This window comes from Canis lupus, chromosome 23 (genome assembly GCF_048164855.1).
Source record: "Canis lupus baileyi chromosome 23, mCanLup2.hap1, whole genome shotgun sequence".
NCBI lineage: Eukaryota > Metazoa > Chordata > Mammalia > Carnivora > Canidae > Canis > Canis lupus.
Window position 1 is genome coordinate 31,621,610 of NC_132860.1, and position 18,415 is coordinate 31,640,024.

The 18,415-nt window shown below is 47.0% G+C and overlaps 1 protein-coding gene across 5 annotated transcripts in view; it reads right to left on the reverse strand.

Annotated features, from left to right (window-relative positions):
- The window catches only part of TENM4 (teneurin transmembrane protein 4), a 2,813,748-nt gene that overhangs the window by 121,739 nt on the left and 2,673,594 nt on the right, over nt 1-18,415 (reverse strand). For all 5 annotated transcript variants that reach the window (XM_072794810.1, XM_072794811.1, XM_072794814.1 and 2 more), the window contains one exon: nt 2,532-2,717. In XM_072794810.1, coding sequence (XP_072650911.1) covers nt 2,532-2,717 — 186 coding nt within the window. The remainder of the gene's footprint in view (nt 1-2,531; nt 2,718-18,415) is intronic.

Here is an 18,415-nt window from a genome sequence, read left to right on the forward strand (position 1 = left end):
CATTGTTTCTCTCCTTTGCCTTTCCTACCTCCCCTTTCACCAGACAAGGTTACTGAAGTGTTCCTTGAGCGCCAAGGGTTTCTCACTGGGGATGCAGCTGGCCACAGGCAGAGACCCACAGAGAGCAAGGTGCCATGCAGGGACATTAGACATGGACAAAGGAAATGCTCACCACGGAATGAAAGGTGATAGAATTCTGAGCCAACGTCCTTTCATCTGCGCCACTATGACTAGTCCATTACTTCTTCAATGTCCTGTGACATTTTTCTGGTATTTATGACTGCCAGCCTCCCTCTTGAATTGTGCACATTTACCTTGATGCATTTCTTATCTGGAGGGGAAAAAGCATCTGCAATCCCAAGGAGGAATTTGCTCTTAAGGAGTGACAATGGGTATGCGGGTGTGCAGGGCTAGGGGGTGGGGCGGGGAGGGGATGCTTTGACATCTTGGCATCAAAGCACACAGGATGGTCTTCAGGCCAGGCTGATGAACACCCATAAGACGGGAGATGTAGCACAGCCTGTCGTGAATCATCTGGGATTGGCCTCAGGGAGAATTTCCTGAAATCCCTCATCATCATTTGACTGAGATGAGATGCTTTTATCTTATAAAAGTCAGACATCCGTAAACTTTTTGGAACTTGGTAAGGTGAGCTGAGGGCTCTATAAGCAAGTGAGAGAAAACAGAATGTACTTTCTCCAGGCTCTGCTTTTGGTTTTAATGGGGATGGTCCCCTTCTGGGCTGGGAGGCTAAAAGGTCCTCAGTTACCTCAAAAGTGGAGTTTAAAAAAGAGGGCCCCCCCCAGGTAACCAGGGCCACTTCACATGAAGGGGTGTCCAGGACAATCGTAGGGCAGGATGACACTGACACGAAGAAGCCACCCAGAGGCATGCAGTTAAGGCACTGTGGCACCTTCTGCTGGGGACAAACCAGGGCGGCAGGGGGAGGGGAGGCTGTCCTTGGCTCTGGAGTGGCTCACTTAAGAGTCTGGGGTGGGTGACAAGGTTCGCAGCTCTGAGTGCAATAGTAAAGAGGAGGCACAGGCTCGGAAGGTTGTAAACCAGATGCCTTGTAGAAAACCTGGACTCTGTCCTGTGGGCCACAGAGCAAGCAGCTGGTGTGGACACCTTATACCAACACCAAAGCTCAGGAGACTAAGCCTCAAATTCCTGTTCTACTTCTTACAAGCTAAGTGACCTTAAGCCTCGGGTCCCTGAGAAGGAGGGAATAATACGTGTGCCTTCACAGGGTGACTCTTTGGAGTGTAGAATAATGCAATTAAGAGTCCTTAGCACATGCTTGGCACATGGTTAACACTCAAAAATCAGAAGCCATTATTATTGTTAATAAATGCAAGGGGTTTACGGCCACTTATAAACAGAGTGATATAGCGGGGGCAGAGGTGATGGATTCAGACCAATTTCAGATTACAAAACAAAAGGAATGAAGCCTAAAAAAAAAATGAGAAAAGCAGTAGCTCCTTTTGCTCAATATTTCTTTGTTCCTCAAAAGGTCTGGGGCTTGGCTCTCAGGTTCCGTTAAGACCCAAGAGGTGATTTTTAGAGCTGAAGAGACACCCAGAGTCCTGCCTTCCGAATCCATGTGCTTACCATCTGATCACAGACTGTCCCTTTGAAAAAAATGGAAGGGGAAGAAAAACCACACACACAAACCAGTTGATTCAATAAAGAGCTTTTTGGTGAGTGCTCTTTCCAGGATAATAAACCAAGCAAAACGTCTGGCTGTGTTTAAAATCAACAAAAGCAGCAGGAAAGGCAGGAAGAAGGGAATGGAGTGATCAGCTTGTTCTGAGAGCTGCCAACAATGCTGTTTCAGCAGGGGCTGTGTGAGGAGCCCCCAGAGAGAAGAGAGGAGACAAATGCAGACAGGATGGAGGCTGAGGACAGGAGAGGGAGGGATCTAGGCCTGATGGGAGGCAGATGTGGCCCAGGGCCTGGGGGAAGTTTTCCCCAGGACTCCAGGCCTATCTCGGAGCTCAGGCCTAGGGGCCAGTGGATGTGGGGGGCTGAGAGCTACGCCTAAGCCCTCCTATCCAGATCATGAACTTGATAATAATGGCCACACTTACTGAGAGCTATAATCTGTGCCAGCCTGTGCTACTCTCTTCAAGTGCATTATGATCCCCATTTTATAGGTGAGCAAACCAAGGCTCAGAGAGGCACTGGGACAGTCCACAGCTGCTAAGGGGCAGGCAGGTGCCTTATTCCTGATTCCCAGCTCCTTAATGAGGGCCCTACTGCATCTGGCCAGTATAAGCCAGGCTTATATAAGCCAGGGTATAAGCAAGGCATGCAAACCAGCTAACAGACGTCTGGGAAACTCAGACTGAGAGGGAGAAGGTTAAAAATGCCCAATTGTAAGTTTAAGTCCAACTGCTGCTGGGAAATGCCAGCCGTAATGTCACCAGATGAAAGGACTTTTTGCCCAGCTCCCACATGCGAACAGAGGCAGCACTCCGCACCCCCCCCAGCAGCCACCCCCCCACTCCCCCCACCCCAACCTGCCATACCGATGGTGCAGTGCTCGCCGTTCCAGCCGGGGCTGCACTCGCACTTGCCGTCCCGGCACGTCCCGTGCTCCGCACAGCGTGGATGGCAGGCCCGCTGGTCACAGGCTGCCCCCATCCAGCCTTCCTCGCAGCGGCAGGTGCCTCCCACGCAGACGCCGTGGCCCCCACAGTCAGCCGCGCAGATCTCTGCGGGAAGGAGGGCAGGGGAGAAAAAAATAAAACCACATTCTGAGCCGGTCATTGTTGCGAACAAGGGTCACACTTGGCTACCTACCTTAGCTCTTGGGAGGGAAAGGTCGGGACTCCAGAGGCTTGGGAGGCTAATCTCCCCAAACAATGACCCTCAGATGCGAACAATTCTTCAGGCAAAAGCCCACCCTGTCCTGAGCCCGTTGCCCTGCCCAAATAGGGTGGACTGGAGGGCTCTCGTCTATTTGCTTTCACCGCTGGCCAGCCTGTCCCCGCTTTTGTGCTCACCACTTCCAAAGGGGCCCGGCCTCCTGAACAGATGTGAGGAAAAGTCAAATTTAATTAAAAACTGGTTATGTGTGAAAACAAAGTGAGGACGAGTCCCCGATGGCCAAGTGAAACGCTCGTGGGTCTGGCTGCGGCTTGTGCAGGCGTCCGGCCCGGCAGTGTGTTCCAGCCTTTACTCTACTCCAGGTGGGGTGAAAGGTGGGTCGGCCCCCTGCACCCCGGGGTGGATCCTGGGCGCTGGCCCTGTGCTTCTGCCGCCTGTGCTCCCTCCTCCTGCACACTGCTTTGCTACTCCAACTCCAAGCACCGCCTCAGTGGCCCTTCTGATCCAAAGCAAATAGCGGCAGGACGGTGTCCCAGCCAGAGCAGAGTCACCCAGCCCTTCACAAAGGCCTGTCTGTGAGTTGGTGCAAAACACATGCAGCCCAATTCACAAGCCCCTCTGGCTCGGGGGTCAGTGACAGCTTCCCAGTTATACGGGTAGAGGTTGTGACGGCTCCAAAACCAGTTTTCAGGAAACAGGTTGAGCAGTTGTGGCCACTGATGCTCTCTGCCAAGACTGTGAGAGAGACACTGCCTGCAGGCTGTGCCTTATGGCCCCACCGTCTTCAATTGAAAACCCCAACGCTTTTGTTCTCTTTCAAACTAAATTAACTGGCACTGGGTCAAGTTGCATTTGCCCATGACAGCTTGGAAGATTCCAAGCCATGTTCCTGGTTTAGAAACTACTAATAGTCTAGCTATTTTTGAAAAAGGACATAAATCAAAATTAGATCTCAGAGGCTTAGACCTTCCACATCAACCTACAAGACAATGGCTACAATGTTTGTGAATTAAAAAAGAAAACAACCACAACACAACAGTTGATTCCTAGGCCTGACACCTTGCCAGGCACACTATCTGAAAAGCGAAGTACTACATGCACGGACACACCGAATTTCTCAGCTGCCTAGTGGAGAGAGGTCCCTTGTAAAATGGGTGGAATGACCTGGAGCTGGGGGCCCCTGGGTTCTAAGCCAGGCTCAGCAGCTTCTGAGCTGTGACTGGAAGCAGGTTCCTTGACATCACTGATGTATTGGATGTGGGCAGTGATGATGACGTCACACGGCACCGCTGCTGGCCATCAGGGCTGTAGGGTGCACTTAGCCGAGTGGAAGATAGAAAAGGCCGTGGCAGAGATGCCCAACTCAAGAAAGGTTTCTCAGGAGAGTGAGCTTTAGACTCGGAGTCCAAGGACCTGGTGAGCAAGGTCCATGCCCGCTCAGCTCCTCCTCTGCTGTATGACCCACCCTCACTGGGTGTTGGGGGAATCTGATGACATCTAAGGTCCCATCTGGCTCTAAGACCATGGGGGCCTGTGATACAAACACCTTCCACATTACACAGCATCATCTATCCCCAAGGCTCAACTCAAGGGTCTTTACTTCTCTGAGAGTCTGTGACTCACCCTGTGCTTATTCTCTTGCTCCTTGTCCTTCCATGTTACATGGTAAACTGACATTCTGTTTCTGTGCCTGTCTCCTGTCAGACCAGGGGTATCAGAGGCTGCACCCAATTCTCCTGATCACGCCTACACTTGGCACCCAGCACAGAGCTTGGCACAGAACAGACCTTAATTGAAGTTTGTTGGATAAGAGATGAATCTTATGTGTGCCTGGGGCTCGAGGTGGCCCGAGAATATGAAATAATTCACATACACCCTGCTCAGTCAGGCTGAGAGTAGGTCTGGGCCTATCTCCAGTGAGCTGCCCTAATGAAAACTTCCCAGTACTGTCACTCTGTCAGCAGCCCTCCAGGAGTGAGGCTTTCTCAGGACATTCTTCAAGCTTCCTTCCCTTCTTATACAGACATCTTGACAAAGAATGACAATCTCTAGGCCCCAGGCCTTCCTTAACCCTCTCTCTGAAATTTCTTTTTTTTTTTCTCTCTCTGAAATTTCTGACCCATCCTCACAGCAGTGACCCCTGGTGACAAGGGAGGCAGGGCCTGCCTCAGGGCTGGTGAGAGCCCTGAGAGGGAAGATTAGTTTAGCATTTGTTTGGTTTTACTCAGCACTTTTTTTCCCCCAGGTGGCAGTTTATGATGTAAAAGTAAACAGCAAGCAGTGCTTCTATTCACCGAGGTGTGAGCCAGGAGAGGGACAGGCTGCAGTGGCCAAAGCTTTGGTGTTTGCAGGCGGTGGGGCATACACAGTTCAAGAGGGTCTAGAGCAGGAGAGACAGCCCTTCCCCAGCATCTGCTTGACTTCAGGCCTTGCCTAATGGGTAGGCCATTACTATACCAATCAATCTGAGGGCAACGTAGATGAAAGAGGGTAAGACAGAATCAGATGTGATTCCAAAGACATCTTGCCAGTTACATGACCTTAGGCAACCTATCTGATTGCTGAGTTTCATTTTCTTCTTCTGTAAAATGGGGATGGTGACAGCATCCCTTCAGAGGGTTCCTGATGTATACAGTAGGTATCAATACATTCACACTGGTTTGTTCATTCTTCGAATAGTATTCCACGCGGTACTGAAGACTGTGGCTGGTGTGGGGAATACAGAGAAAAACTAGACCTCATCTCTGTCTTTGGGGGACAATTTAGACAAAGCTCAAACTGGTATTGGAGTCCCAAGATGATCCAAATAATCTACAGCTGTTACTGCTGCCCCTTCTTGCTTATATGCAGTGAATAAAACACCACAAATTTTAGGATCACACAGCTTTGGTGTCTACCCTTGGTTTTGCAACTTGTTGGCTGGGTGATGTACAAGTTGCAAGTTATGAAATTCATTGAGCCTTACTTTCTATTTCTGTGAAACAGGTTTAATAATTCCCATTTCATCCCATTCATAGGGTTGGTGTTACATCAAATGAGGTAATGTGTGGGAAAGCCATTTTTGACTTAACGACTAATACTTATACCAGGGTTTGGAGTTTACAAAGTACTCTTCGTACATAATTTCTCACTTAACTATCACAACAATGCTGTCTGAACACCTGGTTACTGTAGGTGAGGCTTCTAACTGAGACCCAGAGAGCACAGGTGGGTTCTACAGGCCATAGAGTCACCTGGTGCTTTTTCCTTCCTTCGACAATTCTCAGAGCAATGTGCAAGACAGACATATTAAGATTAAGGAAACTGATCGGCAAAGAGGCAGGCTTTCCTTGTGGGGACCTCCTGGTTCTCCCAGCAGATCTGTCTTCTTTTCTGGCCCTGTTGCTTCTTCTTTGTTACATCCAAGTCAGCCCCTGGATAAATGCGAAATGAAATAAGATCCCCTACGTAGAATTTCCCAGACACTGAGTCTCATTTTCGTCATCTGGAGACTGCTGGGCTGTCCATCCAAACAGTCCATTTCCTCGCCAGTTTACACTAGACATGCTCTCCTGGCATGAAGCTAAGGTTGCCCGGTGGCTAGGTACCTCCCCATCAGCTTTTTACAAGCTGGGTTGTGAGCTCTTACACAGTTTAATGGAAGGGGCCTGAACATGGTGACTTTGATGTTTATGGGGTGCTGACGGTAACACAACCTGTCAGCATTTGGGTTCTCAGAGCAGGAGACCCAGTGACTCCTGATAGGAGCAGAAATTGGAGATGCTACTTTGTCATTTAGCCTCGAGTTATAGGTTCTGTTGTTATTTTTCTTATATGCCTCACCTTCTTCTTTTTTTCTTTTTTCTTTTTTTTGTCCTTGAAATAAAAGGAACTGCTTTAGTTTTCCTTTGTGATTTTGCTTTGAAATTAAAGCAGATAAAACTTCCCAGAATGGTTGCAGGAAATGAGATAAGATGATGCTGAAGAATGGTCTTTGACAGGTCATCTGCCCCTCACATAACGTACACAGTACTCTGTGAAATTTGGGTCACAGTGTCTCTTCAGCCCCAGTTTCCTTGCTTGTCATATGGGGATGACACTAACTACCAGAGAGGATTGTTGTAGGAATTACTCTCACTTGATTTATTTCTTGAATGCCCACTATGTGCAAGTCCTACAGAGGGCGCGGGGATCCAGTAGTGATCGTGACAGGTCTTTCCTGACCTCAAGGAATTTTCATTCTAGCACAGCAGACAGACACAATGGAAATCAGCTACACATGTTAACTTCTACAAAGTGCCTGGCACACAGTTCAGGGTATATTAAGTTGTGCACATAGAGATTCTTGTGTGAGAGAAAAATGAGGTGTAGTGGTGCTTACACTGGACATCAGAACATCAGACTTATGTAACATAGCGATACCAGTGACCATTTGGTAAATACCCATTGACCTTCATGTGATAAACATCAGAGCTTACTGGCTCAATGTTGGAGGGGTTGAGGCCCAAAGGAATCTTTTGAAGTACTATGGAGGATATAGGGTAGGGTAGACTTAGGCTCAGATTCTGACTTCCCAGTTTCCTTGGGTCCTTGTGGGGTCCTTAGAGAATTAATTACTCAATCTCGCTGAGTCATACTTCCTCATGCCTAAAGAGAAAAGAGTAATAATGGTCCCCCACTAGGTGAGTTGTGATAATGGAAGAAAATGATGCACATGAATGGCCCCATGGAAATTATTATATGTACATGACCAATCAATGAGGACTTAAGATATCTTGTATCAGCAGAGCTGCTGCTTACCTACCATAGAGGTGTCTTCCTGAAGAGCAAAATATTAGCTCTTACAGTAAGCAGCCTCAAAATTTAGGTATGCTTTCTCTAGGCACCTTGCCTGGCACCATCAGCCAAAGCCATCAAAACCCCGTTGGAAGCCATCTGTATTTGTAGCCTCAGCTTCCTCCTGAAATCAGGCAAAAATCCCCAGCTGTCTTAAAATTCTAATTCTGAGCCTGTGAAGTTATTGACTGAACCATACAGGACCCTGGAGATAAACCAGGTCAGTCCTAAGAACAAGTGAGCTCTCCTCTGAAGGAAAACCATGCCCACTGGCCTTCCTTTCTGCACATCTGCCCTGCTCACTGGTGTATACACCTGTGTTCTCTCCAGATCAGGAGCCCACCTAATGGCAGGCTCCAGCTTTTTCTCATCTAGGTTCCCTGGCAGCAGGCACCAGGCATGGCACCGCATGAGATCTTGACAAATATTTGTTGAAAGAACAGATGAATTAAAAAAAAAAAAAAACCTTCATGAAGGGAGCATTATGTCAGTTGGCCTCAACTGTGTCTCAGGGCCATATTGTACAAAATTCATTTGGCGAGATATATTCACACAAGGTTCAGTCTCCTTTGTGCCCATCCTTCTTAGAAACTCATCTGCAATCTCTGAGAACTCTGTAATTTTAAAGGGCCTCAGTCCTTACACTGTCATGCATACTTTCCTTCTTGCTGCTGCCCCCATCACACCCATTCCCCTTCCATGATGTGGAAGCAAATAGGCATGTGAGAAAGAAGTGTAAAGGGTAGAGAAAGATGTAAGGTTTGGCTCTTGGTTAATTGTACCCCCAAAGTATATACATAAGGGAAAATACTGCCCCAGGCTCCTCTCATTAAATGTTAATCCCCATATGAGCCTGGATGAAGCCTGGGGCCTAGCACAGCTACTTTTTAATTTGTCTGGACTTACTTTACAATCCTGTTCATTAAAATAGCTGGTAGGGGAAGCTGTGGTGTTCCCCTAAAGGGACAGGCTTACATATATTTTTCTCATAAAATTTCTCCGGCTTGGAAAGATGTTCAAAACAGCCACAAGTAGGGAATGGAGGAGTCCTCACCTAAGGATCTGTAGTTTTCCGGCTGAGCAAGGAATAGAGGCAGGTGAAACAGAAGCTGGGTCCCATGTGACTTCCTGGCAAGTCCTCTAATAAGTCTGTATTTAGCAGTAAAAGGGATAATAGGGAAAATTGTTCTATTTTGCTTAGGACCTGAAGTTCTTAACATGCCCTTAAGAAATTTTAAAAGAGGGTTAAATCATTTTCAATTGATTCCTGCTAGGATTTTCTGTTTTGTCACTAGCTCATCAGAGTTAGTGCACAGCGTGGGGAATTTCTCTGAAATCCTGGTACACGTTAAGTCCAAGACACACTAGATACCACTTGAAGCAGAAATAGGGAGAACATGTAGGACCTTTGTTGGTGGCACACAAATATCCCATTAAATCCTCAGAATAGCCCTGCAATGATATTTTCATTCCTGCATCATAGTTAGCAAACAGCGTGAAGAGATGAAGTGACTTGCTTAAAGCTACTTAACTAGAATGAAAGGTGACTGTGATTAACACAGCTCTTTGGTCTGTGACTTGTGTGACCAGGTTAAAGCAAAAGCTCAGCCGTTATCTGACGTATTTCCATGACTACTGGTTACGTATTAGATCATTACCCCAACTAGAGTATAGGATCTCTGAGACCAGCCTAAGTCTCCTTCCTCACTCTGACCCAATGTTTACCATTAAGTACTTTTCCTTTTGTTTGTGTGTCTGTTTATCTGTCAGTTCATCCTCCACCTGTTTATCTACCCATCCATCTGTTCAAGCCACCCAACTAACTAATCATGTAACTAGCTACCCAATCACCAGGCCATTTAACAGCCCATCTGTCTATCTGCCTGTCCATCTGTCCATCCATCCATCCCTCCATCCCTCTATCCCTCTATCACCCATCCCTCCCCCCAACCTGCCTGCCCTCCATCCATCCCCCACCAATCTATCCCCCATCCATCCAGCTATGGAACTCAGACAAGTTACTTCATCCTTCTGTTCCTCAGCTTTCTCATCTGCAAAACAGGGTTTATACACTAACATCTCAGGTCCATCTATGAAGTTTAAATGAACACCATGTAACATGCCTAGTATCATGCATATCTTTTATAGACTAAATGCTGTATGGCAACTGTATCATGTTTATGTGCTGGAAAGATCCAGGAAAAGGGAGGGGTTGATACTGGGGAGAGCAAGGGGATGATGTGAGTATATATGGTGCCCCTCAGTAGCTGGAGAGGACCAGATCTAGAGCATAATCTGAGGGACAGCACTTTGTGGGCATCTGGTCTTCTGGGGAGGTATATGTAGACTGAGACATGTTTAAGAGATAGGCCAAGATAATGAAAGCACTTCACCAATGGCTTCAATGTTCTTCATGCAGTAGAAATCTCTATAAATGAATAGAGGTGGACATTTAAAGGGCCCTTTGGTGAATGAGAGCAAGAATTCACAAAGTACAAGAAGATCTGTAGTTGGAAGGGCCTAGGAAAGTCTAAAGATCATGAACATGAGGTCATCTGGTGTCCAGTGCTCAGAAGTGGGCTGTAAGCTGAGAAGTAGTGAGTGGCTGGGATGGTCATGGGTTTTGCAAGGTGGATGTGGAGAAAGGCAGAGAGACAAGAGAGCTACAAGTGACCAAGGAGAACATCTGGAGGTGAAGGACAATGTGTAGGGGAAAATGATGGAGAAGGAGGGAGCTGACATTGAGCAGGAAGTGGTCTGTTTCTGGCCACAGGATCTCCCTCAGGTGGGTTTAGGAGAAAAACTTAGAGGAGCAGTTTTTGTGATGAGAGCATAGGACACTTCAGAGATGCTTTAGTCATTCTGTAGAGAGGAAAATGAGGGCTGGGAGAGAGGAAGTGCCTTGTCCTTTGCCTCACAGGGACACGTATGTCAGTATTTGAGCAAAAACTTGATGGCTGCCTTAGGAAACAGTCATGAAGGGGCCAGCTAGACAAATGGCTGAAGGGGAGTGCTTCCTACACTCTGTGGCCCCCCTTGTGCCTCTGTACAAGCTGTTCCAAGGTCTGGGTTCCCCTTTTACCTCGGTCTGCCCATGTGGAACCATACATTGGCTTTGAGTTCTGGCTCTTCTTCTTTGAAGCCTCATTTTAGGGTCCTAGCTGGAAAGAGTTTAACCCCCTGCCTTCTCAAAGCACTTGATGTGAACCTTTATCAGGGTAATTAGTCTACTCTGTTGCCTCCACAGGCCTGCCATCACTGACCTGATCTCTACGTTCCCTGGTGAGTCTTCTACAGGAAACGTATCTTCTGACTACATCCGTGTAGCTATTCAAGGTTCTACCATTTTGCAAAGAACAGAGGCTTGTATTCACACAAGCTGGTGTAAGAGCTTGCTATGCTACTTCCCAGCTATATAGCATGCCTCTGGGCCTTAGCTTTGTCATTTATAGAGTGGCAATACTGGTCCTATCTGCCAGAACCCTAAACTTGGTTTGAAAATATATTGATCACCTACCATGTGCCAGCTACTCCTAGAGGCTAGGGATTCAGAAATTATACTAAATTATCCTATCCGCAAGGAACTCAAGTCTACCCACACGTGTAAAGGAGCACCCAGCTGTCACCATGCCCAATACACAGCAGGGTACCTTTCTCTCCCACAGATAGATATCCCCATATTTTGAACAACTTGGTTTCAATATAGCACCCCCTTCCCTCCTTCTCTTACTTAATTGGGCAGATGGCTTTTTAGTCTCAGTGTAGGTTTCAGGAAGGAGCCAGAAGGAGAGGAAAGTACAGAAAAGGAGCATTCAACTCCCTTACGGTAATTGGTCTCCTTTTGACACTGAGGCCAAACCCAAGCCACTCTCCAGTGCATTTCAACTTTCATCCCTATCACCAGAGGGTCAGCGCTGCCCCCAGCCTGGCTCTGTCCCACAGAACCAGTTGGCAGAAAGCTAATGAGCCTTAGAAACCACATGGCCTTTCACCCTACTCAAGGAGTGAGGAGTGCTTTCAAACCAAGCAGAAAAGTGGATTCCAGGATGTTGGTGCATAGCAGTCTCCACACCTATTCCCCCAGGACCAGAATTTCGAACTTTATGAAGCACCTATCACAGGAAGTAATAAGCCACTGCTATTCACCTTAATTGGAGGGTAGGTATCTGGCTTTCTGATTAGAGGAGTTCAAACTTAGCTTGGAGGAGGCCTCCCCTCTTCACCCTCTCTCTACTGCCACAAATATTCCAAGCAAAGCCTCTGCAGACTACTAGTCTTTCCTGAAAAGTGCCACATTCTATTGCATCTTTATACCATGCTTCAATCTTTGACTTCTACGATGGGCTGCTGCTAGGTGCTTGTCTCTCCCTTCTATCTCTGCCAACTCCACTGCAACCTCCATCGCCCATCTTAAATCCCGCTTCCTCCAAGAAGCTACCCTGATCACCCTGAAAGCAGTCACTCTATTCCTTGAACCATGTAGTACTGCCACATACATCATGGTCAAGATCCTTTTTACATGGTTCTTGGCAGTGGCATCCAGTGAAGTGAAACCTTATATGAACTTTATACCTGATTCATCAGCAGTATCAGCATAAACCTCGGAAATGGCAGAGTTATGCAGGGGATAAACGGGCTCTGAACCCAGAGAAGGCTGGATTTGAATCCTTGTTTTCTCAGAGTGTCTCTGGGCAAATCCCTCAAGCTCTCTCAACCCTGGATCCCTGGGACCAACATCATCAGTTTCAGAGACCTATGTATTTGAATAAATCATGAAGCCTATACATGAAGGAGCTCTTTAAAATGTAAATAAAATTTCCATTCAAAGAATAGTTATTATTTTAAAATTACAAGTTATATACTAGCAGTTTGATTCGGGAAGACAACCAGAGATTGTGTACAAGTCATCAGCTTGGGCATCCAAACAGAAACCTGATTCTGAAGCCCAATTTCAGGAGGGCTTATATTTACATACTGAAGAGCTCCAATTCTGATAGAAAATATTCTAGGGCTGTCAGGGGAAATTCTACTAAATTACAAAGCTGCCAGCTCCTGGTTTATCAACCTTTAACTCTGGCACTATTTAGTACTATGGCTGTCTGGGCCCAATTTCCCAGTCTTTGATTAAATGTTAGGAACTGACCATCTCATTGTGTCTAAACCTGCACGTTACTTCCCGGACTGGTGGGTCCTTCTCTGCCTCCTTCCAACACCCTTTCTTCTTTCTTTGCCTCACTGTCAATCTCTCAGATATTTATTATTCTGAACTTTGATTTCAGGCTATCACTTGCTGCTGGGAAGGGGTACAGGAAATGTCAAGTCTCAATGGATATTATTCCTCGGCTGAAATTCTAACCTCGGGTTTCTCCTTCCGTAACATACCTATACAGAAATAGCCCAGCCTGATCATTTCCTTTTGATGTTTAATTGGATGTCGGTGCTGTGCTTTCTGGGCTGAGAAGCTAATGCTTCTCAGAGAGGGAACAATTCCAGCTACACACATGAGACTTGTAGCAAGGAGAATGCTCCACGCTGAATCTAATTTTCTCTCCCATCCATGAACATAAGACAATTTCTCTGGCATTAAAGCATCTCACTCAGTCTTTCTGTCATTAATAAGAATTAAATTCTGTTCCCTCAAATTTAAATGTAATTATATTTGCCTCGTAAATAAAATTGAATTACCGTTTTCAAAATTTAGCACTAATGCAAATGCTATGTTTAGAGCTTTAATTTTTTTTAACTCTGTTACTACTTTCAGCGTACTGTTTTTTTTTTTTTTTAAACATTGGGCTTATTTTGCTGTCAACTGTGACTTAATTTGATAACAGAGCTTTTCCATTTCCTATCTATCCCGTCATATTTGTTATTAACGAGGCTTTATGACTTGTTTTCCTTTTTGGGAGGGGTGGGGAGAGAAATAGAGAGGAAATGGGCAGCTCAGAGGATCTGAGTTTGAATTCTGAAGGTCCCACCTAAGAGAAGGTGAACCCAGTCCAGGTTAGGCTGAGAGAGCTAAAGAAAGAGCCCTGACATGAAGTCTGACAGGGAAATCTTCAATGTGCATCGGAAATTTTTTTAATCCAAAATTTTCAGCAAGGCATTCAGTGAACACCATGGTTTGGACCCTGCCTACCTTTCTGGCCTTATTTCTTCTACCCACCGCGTGGCTGCTACTCTCTAGTCGGAGGCAGGATGTTCCAGAAGCTGCTCCTGCACACCTGTGTACTTCTTGCATGCTGTTCCCTCTGCCTGGACCCCCTCTACCCCCAGACCCCTCTAATGGTCCAGCTTCCTAGTCTCCTCTCTGGGGGGTCTCAGCCTCCACTCTCACCTGTCTTCTGGTTGAGCTCACTGCTCTTGCCCTTGGGCTCCCAAACCTCATGTACACACATAGGGCAGAGCTCTTATCATGCCTCCTAACTAGGTATTGCTTCCTGAGTGGGCTGAGGATCTCTGATTTTTGGTACCCAGAACACTGCCCAGCATGCAGGGAACCCAGAAAGGGTCACAAGTGAATGCCTGTGCTTGTCAGGGGCACAGGTGCAGATCTGGAGCTGTTCTGGGATGCTCTCTCTGTGAGGCTGTGCTCCTCTCTGGAATCCAGCTCAGAAAGCTCATTATCTGGCAGGAAGCTGATGCTAATGCTGTTTGGCCCTTGTGCTGTTGTTTGGGGATAAATATGTCAGCACATTAATAACTTCATCTAGACTCAATGACCAGTGATGGGTGGGGGAAGGGGGTGGGAGGGAGTCAGAAACCACAAGGAAGCTGAGCCTCTGAGAGAAAAAGCAAGTTGTTCAAGGTTACCTAGACTCAATCCAGGTCTAGCTCCAAACCTTCACTGTATAAACTGTTCTCAGACTTAAATTTGCAAGAGTCCAAGGACTGTTTGGCTAATCTAGATTTAAGCATGCATTTTAAAAATAGACACTTGATTTATTGAGTGCTTACTGAATGCCAGCACTATGCTATGCATTTTATACACACGTATTGAAGCTAATTTGAAAAACAACCATCCAAAGCAGGTGTCATTAGCCATATTCTTTGGATAAGCTCAGTCCTAAAAATCTAGCTTGGTCCCACTCCAAATCCCATGCAATTCTTTCTGACTGCACATGCTCCCTCCAAACCCGTGCCACTGAATCTCTAAAAGATCTCCACCTGTTATCTCATGAAACTCAATTGCAATGAAATGATAAGAGTCATAAACCACCAGCATGGGCATTTTATAGGCGGAATCTCTGCCATGTCCTGCGTCTATGAGCCAGCAACCCAAAGGAATAAAATGTCATGAGAGGGCCCTCGAACATAACAGGCATTTATGGAAGACAAGATTGGAGAGAGCTCACAGAGCAGTGGAAATGAGGAATGAATTTATGAGGCTGAGGACCGAGGCTGCTGGGCTGGGGTGGAGGGGAAGGAAGACCTGAAGGAGAGCCAACAGAGACGCACAAGGTGGATCCAAGTGACCACATTTGAAGTGGTATCCCGGAGAGTGTCACAGAGCCTGAAATTGTCATTAGGCTCTGAAAGAGAAGGTAAACTTTTCTCATCGTGAGGAGGGGCTAAGTTCCTTCCTTTTTCTAAGGCAACTCAAAGCCAAGAGGATGAAAAGCCAACTAAAGCACCTAGGGTTGATGGGGAGAGTCATTTTGCTCAGCAGCGCTGTCGAGTGCACCCACTTTCTGCAAAAGCTGATGAGGCATCCAGCCCACCATGGCCTCTCCCCGGGGGGAAGTTGGCTTGCAGGAGGTGAAATGACACCAACTTTTGTCCAGGAGGGGTTCCGGTTGGCTGGCATGGCACACAAAACTAACATGAACTAGGTCTGGAAAGTGACAAGGAGCCCAGGGATTTGGTTTTAGCTCTGCAAGGTGTGCATGCATGTGTGTATGTGCGTGCATGCGTGTGTGTGTGTGTGTGTGCACATGGGTCTGTACAGGAGTGTGGGGGTGTACTGGGGTGGGGAGGAGGGTCTTTAGAGGACAGATCAGACTGGTAGTGTGCTGGGATCTTTCTGGGAAGAGCCTTTAGCTTCTTCTTTGATGTGTCACTGGGTAAGTCATTCATTGAATAATCACCGAGAACCTAACCCATGTCAGGCCTTGTGCTAGGGATACTCGTAGACCCTGACCTCATGGAGTTCCCAGAGAAGCACGATTACGGTATATTGCTCAGTATACCACAGAGCTTGGGAGAGGCCTTGGAGCCATATCTGGTTTGAACTGGACTCTGCCACTTACCGATGGGGGGATGCTGACAAGGACTTTACTTTTCTGAGCTTCAGTTTCCTTCTCGAGAAAAGGGAACTGGTAATACTTTCTTTACAGGGTTGATGTGAACCTTAACTAAGATAATGGTTGTAATGCACTCAGTTTAGTAGCTGGTACATGGTAGGCACAAAGAAATGGGTGGCTCTAAGTAATGCTCCACCCTTATAAGGAAGGGATGGAAAGGGGGCTGGAGGCAAGAGCTGAGGACTTGGAAACAGAGCTCCTAGATTTATTTTTGTTTTTTAAAGATTTTATTTGTCCATGAGAGACACAGAGAGAGAAGCAGAGACATAGGCAGAGGGAGAAGCAGGCTCCCTGTGGGGAGCTGGATGCAGGACTCAATCCCAGGACCCCGGGATCACAACCTGAGCCAAAGGCAGATGCTCAACCACTGAGCCACCCAGGCATCCCAAGCTCCTAGATTTAATTCACACTCTCCCACTGCTTAGCTGAGTTACTTTGGACAAGTCATTTCCTTCTCCAGCTCTTCACCATCTGTAAAACCACAGCATGAACGATCACCACCACTATCATCACTATGACCATCCCCCCAAGACTGGAAAAACGAAGTCCCACTGGGTCCTGAGCTGAGGACAGAGGTATGCTGTGGGTGGGGCATATAGCCTGTGCTCTTCTGGGCCTTGGGCATTTGTCCCAATAGTTCTCTTACACTGCTTCTCAGGAAGGACTATCACATGAAGGAGGCTAGATTTCAGGAGGAAATTCTGAGATGAGATTGGAAGCCGAGCTGCTGGGAACTCAGGGGCCTGAGTAAACAGGAATATAAAATCTGACTTCACTGTTTCCACAAATGTAACCAAAGTGCTGGGGAACTCCTTAGCTCACATTTCATTATAAGCCAGTTGTTGAGGGCAAGTCATGTTTCAGCTACTTTCATTAAATCCTGTTCCCTGGGCTAAACAGTGAGATGTCTCTTCATCTCGGAAGAGATGGCCCTACTTCCTCTGAGGGCCAAGTGATGATTTCTGCCGACCCCACAACCCACAGTCAGTGCCGATGGTGTGAGGAGCACTTGGGGATGCGCTGCTGGCCTGGGCAGTGTGTGTGCCAGCCCTGCCATGTCAGGAGCAAAACACACAAATCGTAAGACGAGGGCTGCCTCTTACTGGGTGTCTAAGTCGTGCCAGGCCCTGTGTCAACCACTTTACCTACATTTTCTCACTGAGTCCTTACAACAATCTCACAGGTAATTTTACCTTGAAGGAAATTGAGGTGACAGGAGGTTGAGCAACTTGCAGAAGCCATTCTACTTGCAGGAAGCAGATATTCTGTGACAAAGCCCAGTGCCTGTCCCACTACCTTGTAGCTCACCCCCTGAACATAGAGACTGTCTCTATGTTCCAGCTTCAGTGGCATCCAGTGGATCCAGTGGGATCCAGTGGCATCCATAAGGCATCTCTTGCTTAGCTTCGTGGCAAAATTGTTTTCAAACAGCTTCCACTTGGTGAAAATGCCCTTGGAAGGGAGGCAGGAGAAAGATGCTTGCTCACTCCACTCAGGCACTATTTTATGTGCAAACATATATCCTATAATTTAATGATCACATGACCTTTGAGGAAGATGCTATTATCTCTAGGTTCCAGATCAGGAAACTAAAGTGGAGAAAAGCCAGGACCCTGCCAAGGTCATACACTTAGCACATGGAGGTGCTGGGACTGAGCCCAGGCAGGTACTGCCGATATGGGGGGGGGGGGGGCGGGCAGGGAGGGGGTGGAGAGAGAGAAAATCACCTTCCAAGTGCTATCGCTAGCCTTCCGACAGGCTTCTGGAGGGGAAGTGACAGCTGAGGAGAAAGCGGCCTGTGGAGAGGCAACACAGAGAGCTGGGAAGCAGGCAAGGCCTGGGGCTCCAGGCGGAACTTCGGCTGCCGCCTCCTCAGGTACCAGTGTGCCTTAGCTGAGTCTGGTGACCCCCTGAACCCCCAGGGGAGGATTCAGATGATGTCATACCTGGTCACCTCACCCACGGGACCATCGTGTGCATGCACCTGTGTGAAATATCTCTGTAAGCTGTGAAGCACTCGACAAACACAAATTGCTATTACCGTTGCCAGGGGAGGCAGTCATTTTGAAGCCACCTTTGAAATCCCTGGCCTGGTGGCAGTCATGACACTGTGAGTCAGCTGTAGGCTGGAGATTTAAAAACTATAATCCACATTCCTGAGAGGCCATATTTCATCTTGACCCTATGAAATGTCTTCATTAACATCAAGGGCTCTCATCAGGGGCTGTTTTAATCATAATCATAACAACCGCTAACATTTACTGAGCCCGTATCGTGATCTGAGTAGCATGCTAAGTGCTTCTTTAATATCATTTTAAATAATTCACCACATAATAATTTTCCAAATAATAACCCCAGAAGGTAGGTACCGTTACCACCTCCATTTCACAGCTTAGGGACCTGAAGGAATTTGCCCAAAGTTGTAACTAGTATGTAGCAGGGCCAATGTTTGAACCAAGGTCTGTTTG